The sequence below is a fragment of the Bufo bufo genome, chromosome 6, assembly GCF_905171765.1.
Source record: "Bufo bufo chromosome 6, aBufBuf1.1, whole genome shotgun sequence".
Lineage (NCBI taxonomy): Eukaryota > Metazoa > Chordata > Amphibia > Anura > Bufonidae > Bufo > Bufo bufo.
The window spans coordinates 265504007-265525337 of NC_053394.1; the positions used below are offsets into that span (position 1 = coordinate 265504007).

The window sequence follows — 21331 nt, forward strand, 5'->3', positions numbered from 1 at the left end:
ACTGTATATATATAGTGCAGGCGCTATTTTGTGCTGCAAAAATACAGCCCTCTAGATTATTTTAATTGAAGTGCAATTTCTGTAACTTATCCCTAAGTCAATTATATGTTTGACCAAATACAGCAGTAAAAAAATTTTATTGAGAATTTTGTATGGCCCCCGAATGATGTTACAAATATCCAAATGGCCCTTGGCAGCAAAATGGTTCCCCACCGCTGCTGTAGAGCATGGTGCACCACACAGACTTCCTGCTCTGCCTGCAACATACTCGCAACGTACTCACTGCTGCTTCTGCAGTAAACCATACCTTCTGTAGATAAAGGATCATTCCCTTCAATATTCCATGAAATGTTTTCCAGCCCCTCTTTCCTCTTGGTGCTGCAAAAAAAATTAACAAAGAAGACAATTTTTACTGCAATTTAATGCAAGTCATAAAACACAGTGCCATTTACTATATCTGGGCTCTAATGTTGAAGAGGTTTGCTGAGGTTTACTGATCCCGGTCCTCAGGCCATCAATGTTTGACCACTGGGTCCCACCTTCGCTGATCAGCACAATGAAGGGACCTCGGCTCTTCCTTTCATTGTCTACATAGGGGCACATCTGTATGAGTAGCTGTGCCTTTTCTGCATCATGGCTCTCTCAAGTCAATTCAAGTTGGCATCATTTTGGTATTATGTGAACAGAGCCTGAAATCTTAAAGGGGATATCTCATAAGGGCAACCCCTGTCTATATGGCAATATTATACAGGGTTCTCTCTTAAGGTTACATAGATAATACGCTTGAAAAAAGACATAAGTCCATCAAGTTCAACCAAGGGATAGGTGGGGATGCGAATCCCAGAAGGAAGTGAGACTCGGATTTCTACACATTTTCATAAGCATTAATGTAATTTACTTTTAAGAATTCAGCTTTAAGCCCTTTTTAAAACTGTCCACTGTTCCTGCTGTGACAACGTCCTGAGGAAGTCTATTCCACAGATTCACAATTCTTATGGTGAAGAAGCTTTGACGCCTCTGGAGACTGAACTTTTTCTTCTCCAGTCGGAGGCAGTGCACCTTTGTCTTTTGAGGAGATTTTACATGGAACAGCTTTTCACCGTATTTTTTGTATGGCCCATTTATATATTTGTATAGGTTAACCATATATCCCCCCTTAGACGCCTCTTCTCAAGACTAAATACATTTAATTATTTTAATCTTTCTTCATAACTAAGACCCTCCATGTCCCTTATCAGTTTAGTCGCCCTCCTCTGTACTCTGACCAGCTCCATGGCATCCTTTCTATGGGCTGGTGCCCAGAACTGAACTGCATATTCCAGTTGAGGCTGCACCAATGCTTTGCAAAGTGGTAATATTACATCCCTGTCCCACAGTTCTGAATGGCCACCATGTAATACAACAGCAAAATCAGCCGGGGGTCCCAGGAGAGGCTGATTGTCCCAGGAGGGGTTGCCACTGATTAGAGAACCCTTTTAAAGCACCAAGATGCAAAAGTTATGAATATTATTATAATTTTTTTTACTTTTGCCATTTTAGTACTGGGCATGTGACTTCATTAAAAACAGGTAAGCGCAATGCACCATAAGAGATCACTATATTTGATATATAAGTAATAGCAAGTGATTCTCTTTAATTGTACTTCAGAGACTGATGCCACATCACAACTATCACCAACTATAAAACCTCCCTCTGATTGTACCATATCACTGCAGAGGGATCTGTACCTTTTCTCCTCACATTTTTCTTGGAATTGTGAAACCCCCACATTGCCTCATTAAATGATATCTTCTCTCTATGCTGGGCAAAGCTGGACCTCAATGTTCTGATCAGATGTGTGTCTGCTCATACAGTCTTGGTTATTTCCCCTCTCTTTCTATTTGTTACTTGTAAATATACTTGGAATATTTCTGATGAGTACTTATGTGACGACTCAGTCTATAGCAGGTACACATAGCACTAGGAGCGCTGGTTAAAATGTAGTGAACACAAAATTGTTTTTGGATGATATCTTTTTAATCCATTCTGATTTACTTCCAAGTAAAGCGTCCAAAAAAGGAGCATCTAACAAATACAATTTCATTTTTCCAGCAAAGCTAATTATGATCTTTAGTTACAGCCAAGTGTACATAGAATAGTGTGATACAGCTTGATGATCTTCAGTTTCATTTACATGGGAATAAATCCTCATATACTTAGTAGTGATGACGTAACCCCAGAGAGGCCGGCCCATTAAGACACCTAACTACTTACAAAGGCACATAGGCGTTATACTCCCCACAAATGTTTATTTTTAAAGGTGCTGTCTGAAAATGTAATATTTACGGCCTATCCTTAGGGTATGTTGTCAATATTAGATTGCTGGGGGTCTGAATCCCGGTGTCCTCACCAAGCACAACTGTTTGAAGGGGATGTTGGGGTAAGGCAAGTGCTGCGGCCTCTACATTGTTTACTAGACAGAGTGCTATACCTATTGTAGTGGCTGTGCCTGGCACTGCACCTCTGTCCTATTCAAATGGGATAGAGCTACGTGTAGTACCATGCAGAGCCACTACAAAGTGTACAGTGCTGTGTCTGGTAATGAAGTGAATGTAGCTCTTGCCCGAGGCAAGCACGGACAATCTATTACTCATTGTGCCCATACTAAACATAATTCCAAGATTTAAATATTTAATTAAAAACTGAGTAACTTTGGAAATACTGTGTTATTTGTTATGAATGATTATTTTATGAAAGTGAGTTATCACGATGCTCTAGAACAACTGAATTTAAAATGTAAGAATTTAAAAACAAGTGAACTAAGAAACCTAACCTACAGATCTTCTATCTTAAACCTCTACTCACTTTTTTTGCAGTCAGGATCTGCATGGATTTTGCGCACCAACACGCCATACTTGTAAGTTGTGATATTAGGATCTTGAGAGAAGTCAAGGAATGGTTTTCCACAACTATTGATGCGTTTTATGGATTTGGGGTTTGGATCTGCAAGTTCTGAGAGTGATCTCCTGAGCTCCTCTTCATCTCTGCAGAGATAAAACAATGCATGTTACTGCACACTTAATAAATAGCATTAATAGATAAAACTGGTCAACAGTTTTTAATTGCGTCATGCCTGAAACATGACTGGCTTTCATTGCAAATATAAAGATGTAAACTATTTTAGACTAAACCATTTATACAGTAGGACATTTTTGTACAGTTCATTGGAAGAAAAAGTAATCACGAAGCATGGCATAAAAAGTCACGAAGCATAGAACGCTTAGCTTGTAGGAAGATCAAAATGGCCTTGGCTGTTCCAGTAAAAAACACAAAGGTCAATGATTATCAAGAACCAGCTCTGTATAAATAGTTACATAAGTAATAGGCAGAATCACCTGCAGAAATAGTACAGCTTTTACACAGGCTGATGATCAGATGAACAAACATAGTGATGGACGAACATCGGCCGGAACGATTTGCGAACGCGCGTTCGCGATCAAATGTTCACGAACCGCACATTTGCGGCGGGCCCCATTCACTTTAATGGCAGGTGGACCTGAAAAACCTTTAGCTCATATTTGCAGCCAGAAAACACTTACTAGAATTACACAAATAGTTCCACAACATGGACAGTTATATTCAAGAGGGGGATCATTGGCAAAAATTCCCACAGAAAATATGTATTTTAATCAGGGGCCATTTTTATGCGTCTTAAAGGGAAACTCTCAAAAATGTGCCCTGCTGGAGCCTAGAAATATGTTATTTCCTATCGGTTTGATGTATACAAATGTGCAGCACTCCACGTTTTTGTATCCTGCAGAGTCAATTAAAAAAATGCATACGTTAACGTAAATGTTTTTCTGCCATGGAACTGTATGGTGAACGGACGTCACAGTACGGCATCAGTCTGAGGCATCTGTTAACGCATACATTTTTGGTATGCATTCAATGGATGGCAAAAATAGGATGTGAACCCAGCCCTAGTCTCAGAATAAGCACCAGTACACAGCGGAGCAGCGTGGCGGAGAGGGGAGGCCGCGATATACTGACTGAACGCTACCTGGTCCTGGTGGTCAGGGATGAGGACTGTGCTTCCCAAGGATCATTTTCTACTGGGAAATACAGGGCACAGTATAATACACTAGAATCTATAATCTATATAATATAAAGATATTACCCCTACCCCCGAATAATAATACAATTAGGTGGTCCTTTATTATATAGAAATACGTCTATGTTAGGCGTATTTCTGACACAGATTGTGGAGCAAAGGTCCTTAGAACCGCAATCTGCATATTTTTCCCGCTCACGCCAGGTCTAAAAAAGGATGGGCAGGGAAAGGGATACAGTTATGGCCATCCAGTTATTGCATACCACCGCCATACCGTAACCGGATAAAAGGGTATAAGAGAGCACAGTACAGGGAATGACTAGGGGCACTGCACAGGGTGTGGTAAGAGGGCACAATGCAGGGTATAATCAATCAGTATTTGGCGGAAACAGGAAACAGGTATATAGCACTCCTCAATCAGTATTTGGCGGAAACAGGTATATGGCACCCCTCAATCAGTATTTTGTTGAAGCAGGTGTATCGCAGCTCTCAATCAGTATTTGGTGGAAGAAGGTATATAGCAATAGCACCCCTCAATCAGTATTTTGTGGAAGAAGGTTTATAGCACCCCTTAATCAGTATTTGGCGGAAACTGGTATATAGCACCCCTCAATCAGTATTTGGCGGAAACAGTTATATAGCACCCTTCAATCAGGATTTTGTGGAAGAAGGTATATGGCACCCCTCAATCAGTATGTGGTGGAAACAGGTATATGGCACCCCTCAATGAGTATTTTGTTGAAGCAGTTGTATCGCAGCCCTCAATCAGTATTTTGTGGAAGAAGGTATATGGCACCCCTCAATCAGTATTTGGCAGAAACAGGTATATAGCACCCCTCAATCAGTATTTTGTGGAAGAAGGTATATGGCACCCCTCAATCAGTATTTGGCGGAAACAGTTATATAGCATCCTTCAATCAGGATTTTGTGGAAAAAGGTATATGGCACCCCTCAATCAGTATGTGGTGGAAACAGGTATATGGTACCCCTCAATCAGTATTTTGTTGAAGCAGTTGTATTGCAGCCCTCAATCAGTATTTTGTGGAAGAAGGTATATGGCACCCCTCAATCAGTATTTGGCAGAAACAGGTATATAGCACCCCTCAATCAGTATTTTGTGGAAGAAGGTATATGGCACCCCTCAATCAGTATTTGGCAGAAACAGGTATATAGCACCCCTCATCAGTATTTGGCGATAACTGGTATATAGCACCCGTCAATCAGGATTTTGTGGAAGAAGGTATATCGCAGCCCTCAAGTAGTTTTTTTGTGGGCAACAGGTATATCACACCCGTTGCAATTAGTTTCTCCAATAGCGTTTGTCCCTATATCTAGCTGCGGTATCGTAGCAGAATAACTGCTGCACAATACAAATACACTATAATATAATTTCTATGTTAGAAAGTATATTATAAGTATATCACATCCCTCTATATCACATATATCGATAGCACACCTATACCAGTCCTTAAAAGGACTTTTGTGGCCCTATTAGCTAGTGTTTGGTGTCTGTAACTGTCCCTGCTCCAAAATGCAAACTCTCCCTACACTGGCAAAACACATAATGTAAAATGGTTGCCAGATCGGGTTCTGTTATAGGGTTGGGAGTGTGTCCATGTGTTTAAACATCTCAATTGGCTGTCCTGTCCCACCTGATGGATGTGTCATGGGTCAAAGTTCGCCATATCTTCGCATGTTCGGTGAATCGCGAACGAGCAAAGTTTGCCGCAAAATGACCGCCGGGCAAACCACAAGGCCATCTCTGAACAAACATTCATAGAAATGCTCGTTCCTGACCACTGCTCCATGTAAATATATCTTGCAATAAGCAAACAAACGCTCATTTGTCACCTCATCGCATCATTTATTTGGGCATAAAAGTTTTGTCACCAGCACTTCTCTCTGTGTAAATGGAGGATATGCTGCAGAAAAAAAGATCACAAGCTACAGATACATAGAGACTTTTTGTGGCACTACTGATCGACGGATAGAAGCTGAGCTCTGTGATCTATAGGTTTTTAGGATTTAGAGCATGATTTCTGATTGAAAGTAGAGTAAATCCTGACAGGACTTCAAGAAGAGACTGTTAGAGTCCTTATTACTGCACCCACAGCCAGTGACTGACAGGGCTCCCTGTATCAGTGTACAGAGAAGGCTGTCGAGCATATAAGGAATATCTATAGTTAGGCCTCATGCACACGACCGTATTTTTTTGCGGTCCGCAAAAATGGGTTCCGTTTTTCTGTGATCCGTGACCGTTTTTTCGTCCGTGGGTCTTCCTTGATTTTTGGAGGATCCACGGACATGAAAAAAAAGTCATTTTGGTGTCCGCCTGGCCGTGCGGAGCCAAATGGATCCGTCCTGAATTACAATGCAAGTCAATGGGGACGGATCCGTTTGACGTTGACACAATATGGTGCAATTTCAAACGGATCCGTCCCCCATTGACTTTCAATGTAAAGTCAGGAGTTAATATACCATAGGATCGGAGTTTAATCGCTGGGGCTCCGATCGGTAACCATGGCAACCAGGACGCTACTGCAGTCCCGGTTGCCATGGTTACTTAGCAATTTGTAGAAGCATTATACTTACCTGCGAGCTGCGATGTCCGTGTCCGGCCGGGAGCTCCTCCTACTGGTAAGTGACAGGTCTGTGCGGCGCATTGCTTAATGACCTGTCACTTACCAGTAGGAGGAGCTCCCGGCCGGACACGGACATCGCAGCTCGCAGGTAAGTATAATGCTACAGGGGAGAGGGGGGGGGCCGGCCGCACTGGCCACCAATGAGTTAAAAACGGGGGGGGGTCTGCCCCCTGCTGCCTGGCAGCACCTGCCAGGCAGCAGGGGGCAGTCATGTACACAGTTCTTTTAGTATATTCTAACCTGAAGCGTCCCCATCACCATGGGAACGCCTCTGTGTTAGAATATACTGTCGGATCTGAGTTTTCACGAAGTGAAAACTCAGCTCTGAAAAAGCTTTTATGCAGACGGATCTTCAGATCCGTCTGTATGAAAGTAACCTATGGCCACGGATCACGGACACGGATGCCAATCTTGTGTGCATCCGTGTTCTTTCACGGACCCATTGACTTGAATGGGTCCGTGAACCGTTGTCCGTCAAAAAAATAGGACAGGTCCTATTTTTTTGACGGACAGGAAACACGGATCACGGTCTTGGCTGCAAAACGGTGCATTTTCCGATTTTTGAAAGTCAATGGGTCAGCGAAAAAAAAACGGCACAACGGCCACGGATGCACACAACGGTCGTGTTCATGAGGCCTTACTCTGTTCGTACTGGGAAATCCTGCTCCAAATCATATAAACCTATATACCAGATAGCTTTTTCTCTTATCATATACTGCTCAGACGGCGCAGCAGAGATCAACTGACAGGTTCGCTCTAAAGCCTCATTCACGCTTCAGAGATTTGGTCAGTGATTTCAATCAGTGATTGTCAGCCAAAAACACAGAACAGGTACAAATCTTTCCATTATACCTTATGTCTGAGGAGGCGCCACTTCTGGTTTTGGCTCACAATCACTGATGGAAATCACAGACCAAATCACTGAAGTGTGAACCAGGCCTAAAGAAATGCATTCAGTTGCATGCAATTTTGTCGACCTCGGCAACAATTTTGTGGACGAAACAACTAAAATCAGCCAGTACTACTACAAAAAGTTTCCATGTAACCCTGGCCATAGTCGACTTTCACCCATCTCAGCTGATTTATCTAGATTCATCTCTAAATCTTTAAGATGGCTACTTGTGGCCATGCAACATTAACTGTATATGTCACACTGCCAGTCCTAGCTAATGACAGTGAATTGGGTTCTGCAGAAATCCAGTAGGTGTGGGATTCTGCTGATGTCCTGTGGCAACATGCGGGTTGCAACCACATTCACTATGACAGGGTGCAATGTAGGAGCACAATGTTGAGATCTTATGTTGCACAGTCATATAGCTGAAGCCTTAGAGTACTGTAAATAACATAGAAAAACAATGTACAGATATATTTATTACAAAAGGCTAAAGTCTGTGATACATAGAAGACAGCAATCGGTCACACTGCACCTGAGCAGTATTCCGTGACATGCCAGGGTAACCTCGCTGACCAGGCAGTCAGTTTTATTTTTTTATTGACTCCCTGGTCAGTGACCACAAAGGCAAATGACTGGCTTAATTTGGCCAATCATGAAATACAATAGCCAAAATTTCCAACCAGACCAATCACATTTTCGGTACATAGAAGTCTGCCATTGGCCATCCTGTAAGATTGTCCCAGTTATGGCCATCTTAAATCATAAATACTTTTATCGACCCTAAATAATTATAGACCACAGACTTGAAACCCTAAAAGAATACATACCCCATATACCATTCTTAAGAAGAAACGCATTGCCTGGGAGATTTGCCTGTTCTTCCAGAAAATCAGGACATCTCTATTTTCCAGAAGTCTCTCAGATATTCTTGGAGAGTAGGTAAGTATGATTATTTAATATTCACATATGACTACAAGACCCATTTCTACCAGCCATTACTCTATTGTCCTTTGTTGACTCATAATTAATAATTAAATCTTAACTGGCAATGAATGGAACCTATCTCAGGGTTCCTGTACACAGTGTAGCCAGGTTGTGCAGATTGCCACCTATTTAGTGGCTTACCTCCAATAGAGGCAGACCACGCAGCTGCCCCTAATTACACTGATTACTGTCCAGCTCCAGTACAGTATCCCTCTCATCAATGGAGAAAGCTAAAGGACCTGTGATGAGGTCACCACAGGTCCTGTACATCTAATAAAGTGCAACTGCACAGAGCAAGGTATAGTTCTCAGGTTAGGAAGGAGCATCTACCAGGACTTGTGATGACATCATCACCATCACAGGTCCTGTATATCTAGTAAAGGAACTGCACAGAGCATCATCACAGGTCTTACAACCACCAACAGCATGGAGAAGAACTGCAAGATGAGCTCTCCACTGAGATTAGAATGGAGTGGTAAGAGGAGGTCCTCCTCCTTTCTCTTCATTTGCACCCCATTCCCTATTTTACTCATATATCACTAATATATACCGTACTGCAGACAGTCAACCACTATTACCTCATGTACCTCACACAATAACCGTAATATATAACTGACCACATATATCTGTACACACTGCACTATTATACCTTGTACTTGTTACATCAGTACACTACTCTATGTACTATATAAATACACTCTGCATCTATTATACAGTATAATAGATGCAGTGGACACAAGTATGTAGTATACCCACACTGATATGTGAGGTACGAGGTATAATAGATGCAGTGTGTACAGATATATATTATATACAACAGTGTACTGATATATGAGGTACGAGGTATAATAGATGCAGTGTATTAAGATATATAGCATATATAGCAGTATACTGACATGTGAGGTTAAGATGAAGTGTTAAAATATATAGTATATGCAGCAGTGGACTGATATGTGAGGTACGAGGTGTAATTTATACCTCATACTTCAGAGATCAGTACACTGCTGTATATACTGGCCAGGAACGGGTAGTGGGAGGGGCTATGAATGGGGCATGGAGGCCCAATTTAGATTCTTGCTATGGGGCCCAGTGATTTCTATGTATGTCCCTGCACCTATTGTCCCATGTACCTTCACTTGCTATTGTTATAAATGCCATGTGAAGCTTTAGCCCGGCAATTAGTGGTAATCTGCACATGGCCGGATTACATCTACTTGTGTGGGCCCTGAAAAAGTGTTAACATGTCTGATGACCATTGTTCCATTTAATAAAGCAAGTAAATTGGCTTTCCTTGAGTTTCAAGGTATGCAATCCACTGCTATCTCTAGGTTCTATTCAAAGTAAGAAAATACCCAAAATGACGATATGCCTAAAATGGGAATACCCCTAGTTTTATTGGACATTATTTGGGGATGGGGCTAAAGGGAGACAAAACCAATGGAGAAACATTATATATATCACCTATTTGTCAGTTTCCTGAATAACCACTACTCTACAGCCTTTCCGCATGACAAGCGCTGCCTTGATTTTTGTTCAATTATCAGCTCCAAAAAAAGTGAGTGTGGCCTGCCAAGAAGAATGAAACATGTAATAACACCATCTGACGAGTTACATGTATAGAGGGAAATCAACAACTCTAATCAAGCTGATAGCAAAGACGACGGTTCAAAGCTACAAATATCACCACAATTACTCAACTGCTGAATATAGAATGTCACTTCTCTCGCTGGTGAATATGGAGCCAAAGTATGCTTTGTTTGCATTGATTTTCCTCTCTGCTGACATATTGCCATACTGTGTCATTGCAATTGAATGTCTGCTTTTAAGCCAAATAAGGACAAACGTTAGGCACAAATATGTATACTCATGTATCCAATCTTAGGAATAAACCCAGCTAAATGGGTTCTTTTATTTACCTGAATATTTCTGTAAAATGCCTATCTTATAATATAAAAATATAATTAAATAATACACCAAGTTAGTGTACAGACTCCCGATCGGTAAGATGTCTGACTGTAGTAACATTGTGTAGGAATTTATAAGCCACACACTGCTACAGCAGAAGTACAATAGCAGTATATACAGTGTACAGATATAACACTATTAATACCAGTGACCTGACAACATGATATGCCATCTTTGGTTTGCCTGCTCTTATTATCTGAGTTAACGAAATGATCTCAAGCACAAAAAACCATAGAAATATAAATTAAACTCTGCTACATCTGTAGTTAATTGCATTTTAAATCATACTGATTGTTACAAAAAGAATGCAATCAGACAACTCTAAATGTGTATAAATATAAAAATATTAATCAGTCAGAAATGCTCATTATTTACTGCAGTATTTTGGGTCTTTTCCTCTGCTGGTTACTGTGTTGGTTTCTGTAAATGTACATTTTCTCTCTCCATGTCCGATGATTAGGTGGCGTGTACCTGGTATGATGTCAATGCTATGCTGTGCTCTGATGAGATGCCCATCTGCAGCCCCCCCCCCCCCCCCCCCCATTCTTCTCATAGCATACTCTAGTTATCATAAGACTGTAAGGCTGAGTTCACATCACTGTTTAGCATGCCGTTCTTCTGATCTGTCAGATGAGCAGAAAAATAAAAACAATAATGGATCAGTTATGATACGTTTGTGTCACTTCTGTAACACCCCAGAGTTGTGTTACTACACGCCTCTACCCCGCTACTATCTTCTAAGAGCCTATATATTGTCATCTGATATGATTTTGCTCATGTCTTCACAAATGTGCATACAAAACCATGTTAAATACCATAGTTTATTATAATTTTCCAAGTTTACCATCAGGTGGCAGCAATGCATTGGCCAGGTACTAGTCCTAATTTAGTATATTTAGGCTGAAATAGATTATTCCAGCTTAGATCCCCCTCTGTGAGCAGAGTGGGCTGTGCCCACATCCTGAAGCATTGGTGGAGAAGGAAGTTAGAGTCAGTGTGTAGCCCACCCCCTGCTAGGGGTAGGGTGTGTGTGTAGGAGATCCCCTGCATAGGGAAGAAAGCCAGGATCTTGTCTCGGCTGAGACATTGATCACATACCCAGACTGAAAACCTTCAGCCTCAGCTGGATGAGAAGAAAGCTGACAATCTCCAGAGTTCCAGGATGAAAGCATTCCCTGAGAAACCATCTGAGAGTAAGTCCAGAGACCTAGGAGAAGCCATATCCTTCTCAGCTAGTCTGTCCCCATACAGCAGAAGTACAGAAAGGTGCAGAAGATTAGTTCCTACTACCACAGTTACAGAGCTACCAAGCAGACAAATTATCCTGCAAGCTCACATTTAAAGTGCAGAAGCATTCATTCCTGCCAACCATTGCCAAAACCTGCTGGGACCAAAGACCAAAGCTGTATACTGCTTGGATACAAGTTATCTTCAGTAAAGAAAAGTTTGAACTCCATCTAAAGGTCTGGACATCATTTCTGCTGCAAAATTCCTCTATTACTCCTACTATCACTTCACTCAAATTTATTGCAAGTGAGCCAGGAGTCCAGCCGTACCCAGGTAGGAGACACCATTGACACAATTACCACCACCTATAGAGACATTATAGGCCATTACCCCACTCTGGCATTCCTAACCTGGGACGTGCATTATAACACCTTGGAAAGGCCCTGTGATAGTATCCTGCGCACACTGCAATTGGCGTCACCTACAAACTATTATCCACCCATATCCTGACCCACTGCATAAGTGGCGTCAGCGTACCCGTTCCTGGTCACTGCACTTCCACAAGAGATCAGTTAGCCCCTTGCACATGACCAATTTTTTTTCCGAGTTGCACCTGTTTTTATAACTGATGTCACTTGGATGGCAATAGAACCAATGCATTTCAATGGCATAATGTACACGTAAGGTTTTTTAACGGATCCATGTATCCTTTACAATATTTTTAAACATGTCCTATTCATGTCTGTTTTCACTGATCCGAGCCACCTATTAAAGTCTATCGGATCAGAGAAACTCATATGCAAAAAACGGATACGATCAGATCAAAAACTGAAAGAGAAACCATATCAGTCATGTGCAAGGGCCCTTATTTTTGTTGGGAGAAAAAGTCCTGCTTTTTCTCCCATCAAAAATAGCTGACCTCTAGCGGAAGTAACACAAACTGATCCAAACTGATCATAACTGATGCACAAAATAACGGACCCGTTTTTTTTTGTGTTCTTCTGACTGATCATAAGAATGGAAAGCAAAACGGTGATGTGAACTTGCCCTCACATGATCCTTCCTTCTCACATCTTAAAGTGTAACGGCTGCAGCTTTCACCTCCTCCCTGTCTAGTACTTTGCAGTTTTATACTAGATGGATTTTCTGGTGAACGCAGAGGTTTACAGCAGGGAAAGAGGAACAACAAGCTACTAGAAGGTGACACTTTCTCCAAATAAGATTACAGTTTCATACATTCACATACTACTTATTTATGCAAAAAAATAAAATTTAACCTATAGATATGTGCATTTATATACTACTATTTTAAAGTTTTTGGGGACAGTAGTTCAGGTGAGGCAAGGTGTCTTTACACGGTTACTTTATGAATTTTTCAGATAGTATGCAGAAGCCCATGGCAGAGTTCTTGCATATTTTTACTGTGGATTCTGCAACAATTTACAATACAATACATGTGGACTGGTTTGTGAAAACCCATCCACACGCAGTAAAAGAAAATCTTAATGCTTCAGCATACCAAGACATTTGGGACAATTCCATGCTTCCAACTTTATGGGAATAGTTTGAGGAAGGCCCTTTTCTGTTCCAGTATGACTGTGCTCCAGTGCACAAATGAAGGTCTATTAAAGGGGTTATCCCAATGATAATGTAAAAAATTTAACATCAGAAATTCTATAGTACATGACAATCTCTTTCTAACGAAGCTAGAACTAGCCCTGTAGCTCACATGGATCCAAAGATCTACACAATCATTGCTCCCAATATCAAGCTGGCTGCTCAAGGGGAGCGTCTTTTCTGCTGCTGCTAAGGGGGCGTGTCCATGCTCTCCCTATTACAGATCAGGAGGCAGTTGAAGGATGAAACTGAGCATGTGCGGCCATCTCAGTGAGCAGGACAAAGAAATAAGGGAAACAAAAAAACATGGAACTTCAAAAAAATTCTGATCCAGATGCTGGTTTGAAAACTGTTGAATATTTTTCATGGGAAAACCTCTTTAAGGCATTGTTTGGTAAGTTTGATGTGGATAAACTAAGCTGGTCCACAAATAATCCTGACTTCAACCCCACTGAACACCTTTCAGATGAACCAGAATGGAGATTGTGAGCCAACTCAACTCTCAGGATGGAGCAATCCCTTAATCCAAGGTGGTGGATCAGAAATGGGTCTCCCAGTCCAACAAACTTATTCCAACAGAGAACAAGGGGTTGGCAATGTTATCAGTCCAATTGGTTTACTTAAAAAAAAAGCTGATAAATCTCATCACATTTTGGGAATGCATCTCCCTTGGGAGCTTGTTTAGTTTCATTTTTAGCTGAAGATCTACTTTAATTAGAAGTATCTTCAACACAACTAGTCATGAAATACGTTTCTAGTCCTTCTGTTATTGGTTTTGCCAAAAATAAAACATTCTTCCCTGTATACACCATTACTATAAGGTGCCATTACCAACATTGCTTTCTAGGGTTGTAGCGGGTATCGAATTATCGATACCCAATCGATACTTTTGTACCGGTATCGATTCAATACCGGGATTTGACATTTACCAATACTAGGCTGTGCTACTGCGCAGCCCAGTATCAGAGAACATGGCACACGCTGCTCTCAGCGCACGCTATGTTCCCTCAGCAGCACAGGGGAGAAGGAGTCTCTCCCTCCCTCCCTCCTGTGCCGCTGCTGCCAATAAGAAGAGAGAGGGGTGGAGTAGGGGAGGGCCTGTGGCCACTGTGCCACCAATGATGATAACTCACCCATTAATACAAATACAGGAGGTGACTGCCGGTGGGAGAATCACATTGCCGGCACCCGCCTCCTGTATTTGTATTAAAAAGGTTATTTATCTTCATTGGTGGCGCAGTGCGCCCTCCCTTCCCCCACTATTAAAAACATTGGTGGCGCAGTGCGCCCCTGTCAACCACCCCGGTATTATAATCATTGGTGGCAGTGGCCACAGGCTCCCCTCTTCATTGTTGGTGCAGTGGCAGGTTCTGATCGGAGCCCCAGCAGTGTAATCCTGGAACTCCGATCGGTTACCATGGCAGCCAGGACACTACTGAAGCCTTGGCTGCCATGGTAATCTCCCTGCTTTTGTGTGTACTATGCACAGGGGAGCAGGGAGAGTGTGAAGTCCTATTAACCTGAACAGAGCTCTATTAAGGTGAATAGGTCAAGGGATGAAAAGATCCCAGGTTCTAGCCCCTAAGGGGGCTAATAGTTATTAAATAAAAAGTAAAAAAACAAAAGCCAAAATATTACGTTTAAATCACCCCCTTTTCCAATTTTACAAATATATAAACAATAAATAAATAAACATATTACATATGGCTACGCCCAAAAAAGTGCGAACTATTAAAATATTTAAAAAATATCCTATGCAGTGAACGCCGTAACAGAAAAAAATAATATAAACCCACGCGATTCGCCATTTTTTGTCACCTTGGTTTGGTATCGCAACAACCCTATAACTTTCTTCCTTGAACAACTTAATGGTGCAAAACAGAGTAAGCTAGTAAATTTCCAGATCAGCTTGTAGTGACAGGTTAACATTAAAACACTAAGGGGGAGATTTATCAAAGACCGGCTTTTTACAAAGCACATTCTCTGGCTGTCCGTGCCCTCAGAGCTGCTGTAGATTTCTATCTTCATTTGTACCTGAAAACAGGTGCATAAGTGATAAGTAAGATAAATGTGCCCTCACTTTTCAGAAAGTGGTGAGGGTGGCATTTAAAAAGCTGCAAACATGAGGTTTGCAACTTTTTTACAAAAAAAAAAGAGGTGCAGGGAGATGATGAATCTCCCCCTTAGTCGCATATATCCAGGGCCATCTTTAACGCGGGGCCCAAGGCAGATGCTTTTTGAGCCCCGCTGGCTACTGCCCCATAAGACGCACCCCCCCCCCCCAAGGTGGGGGAAAAAAGCATCCTAATGGGGCAAATACTAATTAGTACCGGAGGACCAGAAAGCGGGGAAAGCTCTGTACTCACTGCTTCCTGGTCCTCCACTGCCAGCTGTGAAGGGTGCGCACAGCGTGAGGGCGCTCTGTGACCTCACGCTGTGCGCGTCAGTTCACAGAGCAGAGCTGACAGCAGGAAGAAGAAGATCGCGGGTGGTGTCCAGAAGCAGGAGATGTAAGTGCTTTATTTTTTTTTGTGATCTGAGGCTGGGAGCTGCTGCTGCATTATGGCTTGGGGATGCATTATGGCTGGGGGCTGATTATATATGGCTGGGGGCTGCATTATGACTGGGGGCTGAATTATGGCTGCGGGCTGATTATACACTCACCTAAAGAATTATTAGGAACGCATGTTCTATTTCTCATTAATGCAATTATCTAGTCAACCAATCACATGGCAGTTGCTTCAGAGTATTTAGGGGTGTTGTCCTGGTCAAGACAATCTCCTGAACTCCAAACTGAATGTCAGAATGGGAAAGAAAGGTGATTTAAGCAATTTTGAGCGTGGCATGGTTGTTGGTACCAGACGGGCCGGTCTGAATATTTCACAATCTGCTCAGTTACTGGGATTTTCACGCACAACCATTTCTAGGGTTTACAAAGAATGGTGTGAAAAGGGAAAAACATCCAGTATGCGGCAGTCCTGTGGGCAAAAATGCCTTGTGGATGCTAGAGGTCAGAGGAGAATGGGCCGACTGATTCAAGCTGATAGAAGAGCAACGTTGACTGAAATAACCACTCGTTACAACCGAGGTATGCAGCAAAGCATTTGTGAAGCCACAACACACACAACCTTGAGGCGGATGGGCTACAACAGCAGAAGACCCCACCGGGTACCACTCATCTCCACTACAAATAGGAAAAAGAGGCTACAATTTGCACGAGCTCACCAAAATTGGACTGTTGAATACTGGAAAAATGTTGCCTGGTATGATGAGTCTCGATTTCTGTTGAGACATTCAAATGGTAGAGTCCGAATTTGGCGTAAACAGAATGAGAACATGTATCCATCCTCTGATGGCTACTTCCAGCAGGATAATGCACCATATCACAAAGCTCGAATCATTTCAAATTGGTTTCTTGAACATGACAATGAGTTCACTGTACTAAAATGGCCCCCACAGTCACCAGATCTCAACCCAATAGAGCATCTTCAGGATGTGGTGGAATGGGAGCTTCGTGCCCTGGATGTGCATCCCTCAAATCTCCATCAACTGCAAGATGCTATCCTATCAATATGGGCCAACATTTCTAAAGAATGCTATCAGCACCTTGTTGAATCAATGCCACGTAGAATTAAGGCAGTTCTGAAGGCAAAAGGGGGTCCAACACCGTATTAGTATGGTGTTCCTAATAATTCTTTAGGTGAGTGTATATGGCTGGGGGCTGATTACATGTGGCTGGGGGCTTATTACATGTGGCTGGGGGCTTATTACATGTGGCTGGGGTCTGATTACATGTGGCTGTGGGATGATTACATGTGGCTGGGGGATGATTACATATGGCTGGGGGATGATCACATATGGCTGGGGGCTGATTACATATGGCTGGGGGATGATTACATATGGCTGGGGGATGATCACATATGGCTGGGGGCTGATATGAGGCATGGAGGACTGATATGAGGCATGGGGGTCTCATCTAAGGTCCGATTGGGGGTCTTCTTTATATTGGGCTCTGATCTAAGGTCTGATCTGAGGTCTTATTAACATTGGGGATCTGATTGGGGCTGTGAGCTGAAGTCTGATTAATATTGGGGGTCTGATTGGTGGTCTGACCTGAGGTGTAATGAAAAATATTTTTTTCTTATTTTCCTCCTCTAAAACCTAGGTGCGTCTTATGGGCCGGTGTGTCTTATGGGGCAAAAAATATGGTACTTGCTTGCTCCTCCTCCCGACCTCCTCTGCCTTTTGCGTACGCCGCGGGCTATGACGTCACGCGGAGGCACTGCAACACTAGGGTGAGCCAAGCCCCGATTTTCTTCCTAGATTGCAGAGCGGTGCCCAGCTGCCCAGAGCACTGATCCTAAACCTGCTGGAGTCTTCAGAACTGTAAGTATTTACAGTAATTCACTGTAAGCTATTATATATATATATATATATATATATATATATATACTGTATATATTTTTTTTTTATGTGAGTAAGGGTGCTGGGCGGTTGGAGAAGGGGGGTGGAGAAGTGGGAGGGAGCTACAGGTGGTAAATAGGTCAAGCTAAGGACTTATTTGTGAACCAGTTCTTTATGTTTACATTATTAAAGTTTAGTACTCTACGAGGTTTGTGGATTTTTTTTGTGTGTGTGTGTGTTGTGGTGGAGGGCGTGATTGCATGCTAAAGTGTGCGAAGGCGGGATCCAGGGGGCCCAAGTAAATTCTTGCCCAGGGTCCAATCAATATTAAAGACAATCCCTGCATATATCCATCAGAAGAGAACATATTTCTAATCTGATTTACCTGCATGTAGATGGCTTAGTGTGATTTGAGCACCAATATATAGGCAGGAAAATGTTATGAAATACAGGTCACCATGGAATACTGCTTTCTGTCACATGGCAGATGTTGCTAATTTGCTACCATGACACTGTCCAGGTTTAAGTTATGCAGGTCTGGATATAATGTACACTAGATGGAGTCTGCACTGGCAGAGGCGATGTCTTCTCTGTGTTTCCTCTGCCAGCTGCAATCAGTTTCCACTGCTGTGCTCAACAACTGCATACTTACAGCACCTAAAAGAATCATCTAAAGCAGACAGGCAAAAGAATCTAAGGCATGCCGGAAGAACCATGGACACTGCACGCATTGCATACGTCAGCTGTCACTAGAGAATCTTTGAACATCTTCCACATTGCAGATCTATTTCCCTGAAATTCAGTGTTCCTGTATTCTGAACATTTACAATGTAAGTGCAGTAGGATGATGCATCTTTCAGTTAAATAACTGATTTACATAGGTTTACGCAGCCCTATTTATAACCAAAACCTAAAATGTATATTTTGGTAATTATGCTTCTTTCACCCTGCACTCAATATTTGTAAGGGAACTCAATATTTGTAAGGAAAACTTAAAGGGGTTCTTTAAGGGCGGGTTCACATCACTATTGAAGTCCAAACGGAAGTCTTTAAAAGGCATTCGATTTTGATCAGTCATAATAGAAGTCTAGGGAAATCATAATGGATCCGTCGGGTTCTCATTATGCGAGACGGAAAACAAGACTTTTTTTTTCCATTCTGCATAACGGAAACCAGACGGATCCGTTATGATTCCCATAGACTTCTATTATGACGGAAAGCAAAACGGAATGCTGCCTTTTAAAAACTTCCTTTTGCATTCCGTCATAATACAAGTCTATGGACAGCATAACGGATCCGTCCTGGATTCCGTTATGCAGGACTGGACTCTTGCATAATGGAAACCAGGACGGATCCATTATGCTGCCCATAGACTTGCATTATGAAGGATCAAAACGGAATGCCTCTTAAAGGCTTCCGTTTTGACTTCCGTCTTATGGATTCCGTTATTTTCCGTTATAACGGAAAACAAAAACGGAATCCATAACGGTGATGTGAACCCGCCCTAACTTCAGCAAATGTCATTTATCATGTAGACAAAGTAATGTAAGGGGCCGTGCTTGAATACTATAGGAAAAAGTGCTGACCTCTCTGGTGGCCGGGATAGTTGGAGAACGAATAGGCACGCATGCTCAGCAGCTTCCATCTTGACCACCTTGTATCTGCGCTGCAGTGGTGGCCGTAACCCCTGGATATGAGCAGTGTATAATGCAATGGAAAAATGAATCCAGCCAGGAGGCAATACGGACAATCACAATACATTAGTAAGTGCCTTGTATTAACTTTCTCTACATGGTAAATGCCATTTGCTGAAGGAAGACAACTGCTTTAAACTCATAATTGACAGATCTTCACAACACTTACTAACGGGCTGCCCTCCAAGTGTTTCTTGACCAAAGCAAATAAATCATAATGCAATCTTAGTGCTGATACAGGCTTAGTCTCTGGAAATCATCAGCGTGATCTTCTAAGCTAACATATTTCCCTGCACAAACATTGCAGATATATGTTTTGTTTATCTCAATTCCCTGTCCTTATTCTTCTGTGGAAAATTTGAATCAACCCATGAATCTGGTATTTGCACCACGGTTAAGAAAATATACTAAAATAATTTTATCAAAATGCTTCAATTGTACTAGGATTGCAAGTGAAAAAGCACAGTTATCAGAAATCAAATGAAAAACTGCTAAAGTGAAAATCCAGTAACTATAGGTAGAACAAGGAGCAAGGTGAGAGGTGAAGACAGCTGCTTCCTCTGCAGAAAGGAACAGATCACCCATCAGATGACAGCTGTTCTTTTCTTCTTTAAAGAACATGGAGTTATATGTGATCAGCCTTCTTTCACAATAGGTCCAGATGCTAGGTATCAAGTGAAGGGGCAGAAGTATCCACTGGGCATCAAGAACTAGAGAACAAGATGGAAATGGACACCAGGGCCCAGGGCTCCAATCAGGAATTTCAGGGCCCCATACTGGCAAACTGTGTGTGTCCCCCAGCCCTTCTCACATTCATAGCCGCAACAAAAATAACTTTTTTTGCGTCAGGCCATTTTGCCATGCACATCAGTAAGATTTTAATTTCTATCATCTGTTATTATGAGTTAAATGGAGGGGAAAAGGCACCATTTTTATTAACAGTGTATATTGTATGGGTTAGGCTAGTTTCACACTAGGTGTTAAAATCTTCCAGTAGGCTGTACCGGCACAGGAACAGCCTGCCGGAGTTCATCATATCTGGCATAGCCAGAAAGGGTCGGAGTACCACCAGGCCCCATTGACCATAATGGGACCCGGCAGGGATCCAGCCTGTTTCTATCCTCCTCTCCTGAAACTGCCTGCCATAAGCTTTTAAAGCTAGTGTGAAACTATCCTTATTATGATTACAATACCAAATGGTGTTGTGATATTTAATAGCGTGTTACAGAAAGGCATTTATTGTAATGTGTTTTGCTCCATTGTTTTTTTTACATAAATTTTGCAGAAAAATTTAACTTTTACTATGAAAGAAAAAAATCTATAACTTTTAGTAAAAAATATTTTTTTAAAATTCTCATATCATGGTGGGATTTGAAACACAGGCCTTCTGTATAGCAGGCAAAAGACTTACCACCGATCTACAGGACTGCTCTAATGTAAAGATATGATTTTCTGTACTTAAAAACCTACAGAGTAATTATTTATTTAATACAGTGCTTGTGAAATAGTAATACTATTAGGCATGAAAATCCTATCTTCACCATAGAGCTTTTCTACAGAAAAGTGGGCAAGGCTGCTTTCTACTGTCCAGCCATGTACAACACTGATTGAGGTTCAAATCCAACCAAGACCTGTAAAATAATCTTTACAGTAAAGGTTATGGAAGAAAAAGTAAAATTTTCCAGGCTTTTTTATGGTAAAAGTAAAATATTTTTGCAAAGTTATTGTTACTTACAAAATAAAAAAATAAATAAAAGACCATTACAGCTTTTGTAACATACTTAGTATGAAATAATACAGACCAGTATTTGGT

General features: G+C 41.8%; 1 protein-coding gene across 1 annotated transcript in view; it reads right to left on the reverse strand.

Moving 5' to 3' along the window:
* The window catches only part of PSD (pleckstrin and Sec7 domain containing), a 322847-nt gene that overhangs the window by 9750 nt on the left and 291766 nt on the right, over positions 1-21331 (reverse strand). Inside the window, exons 11-12 of the mRNA XM_040438419.1 lie at positions 2845-3023; positions 308-378 (exon numbers count right to left, since the gene is read on the reverse strand). Coding sequence (XP_040294353.1) covers positions 308-378; positions 2845-3023 — 250 coding nt within the window. The remainder of the gene's footprint in view (positions 1-307; positions 379-2844; positions 3024-21331) is intronic.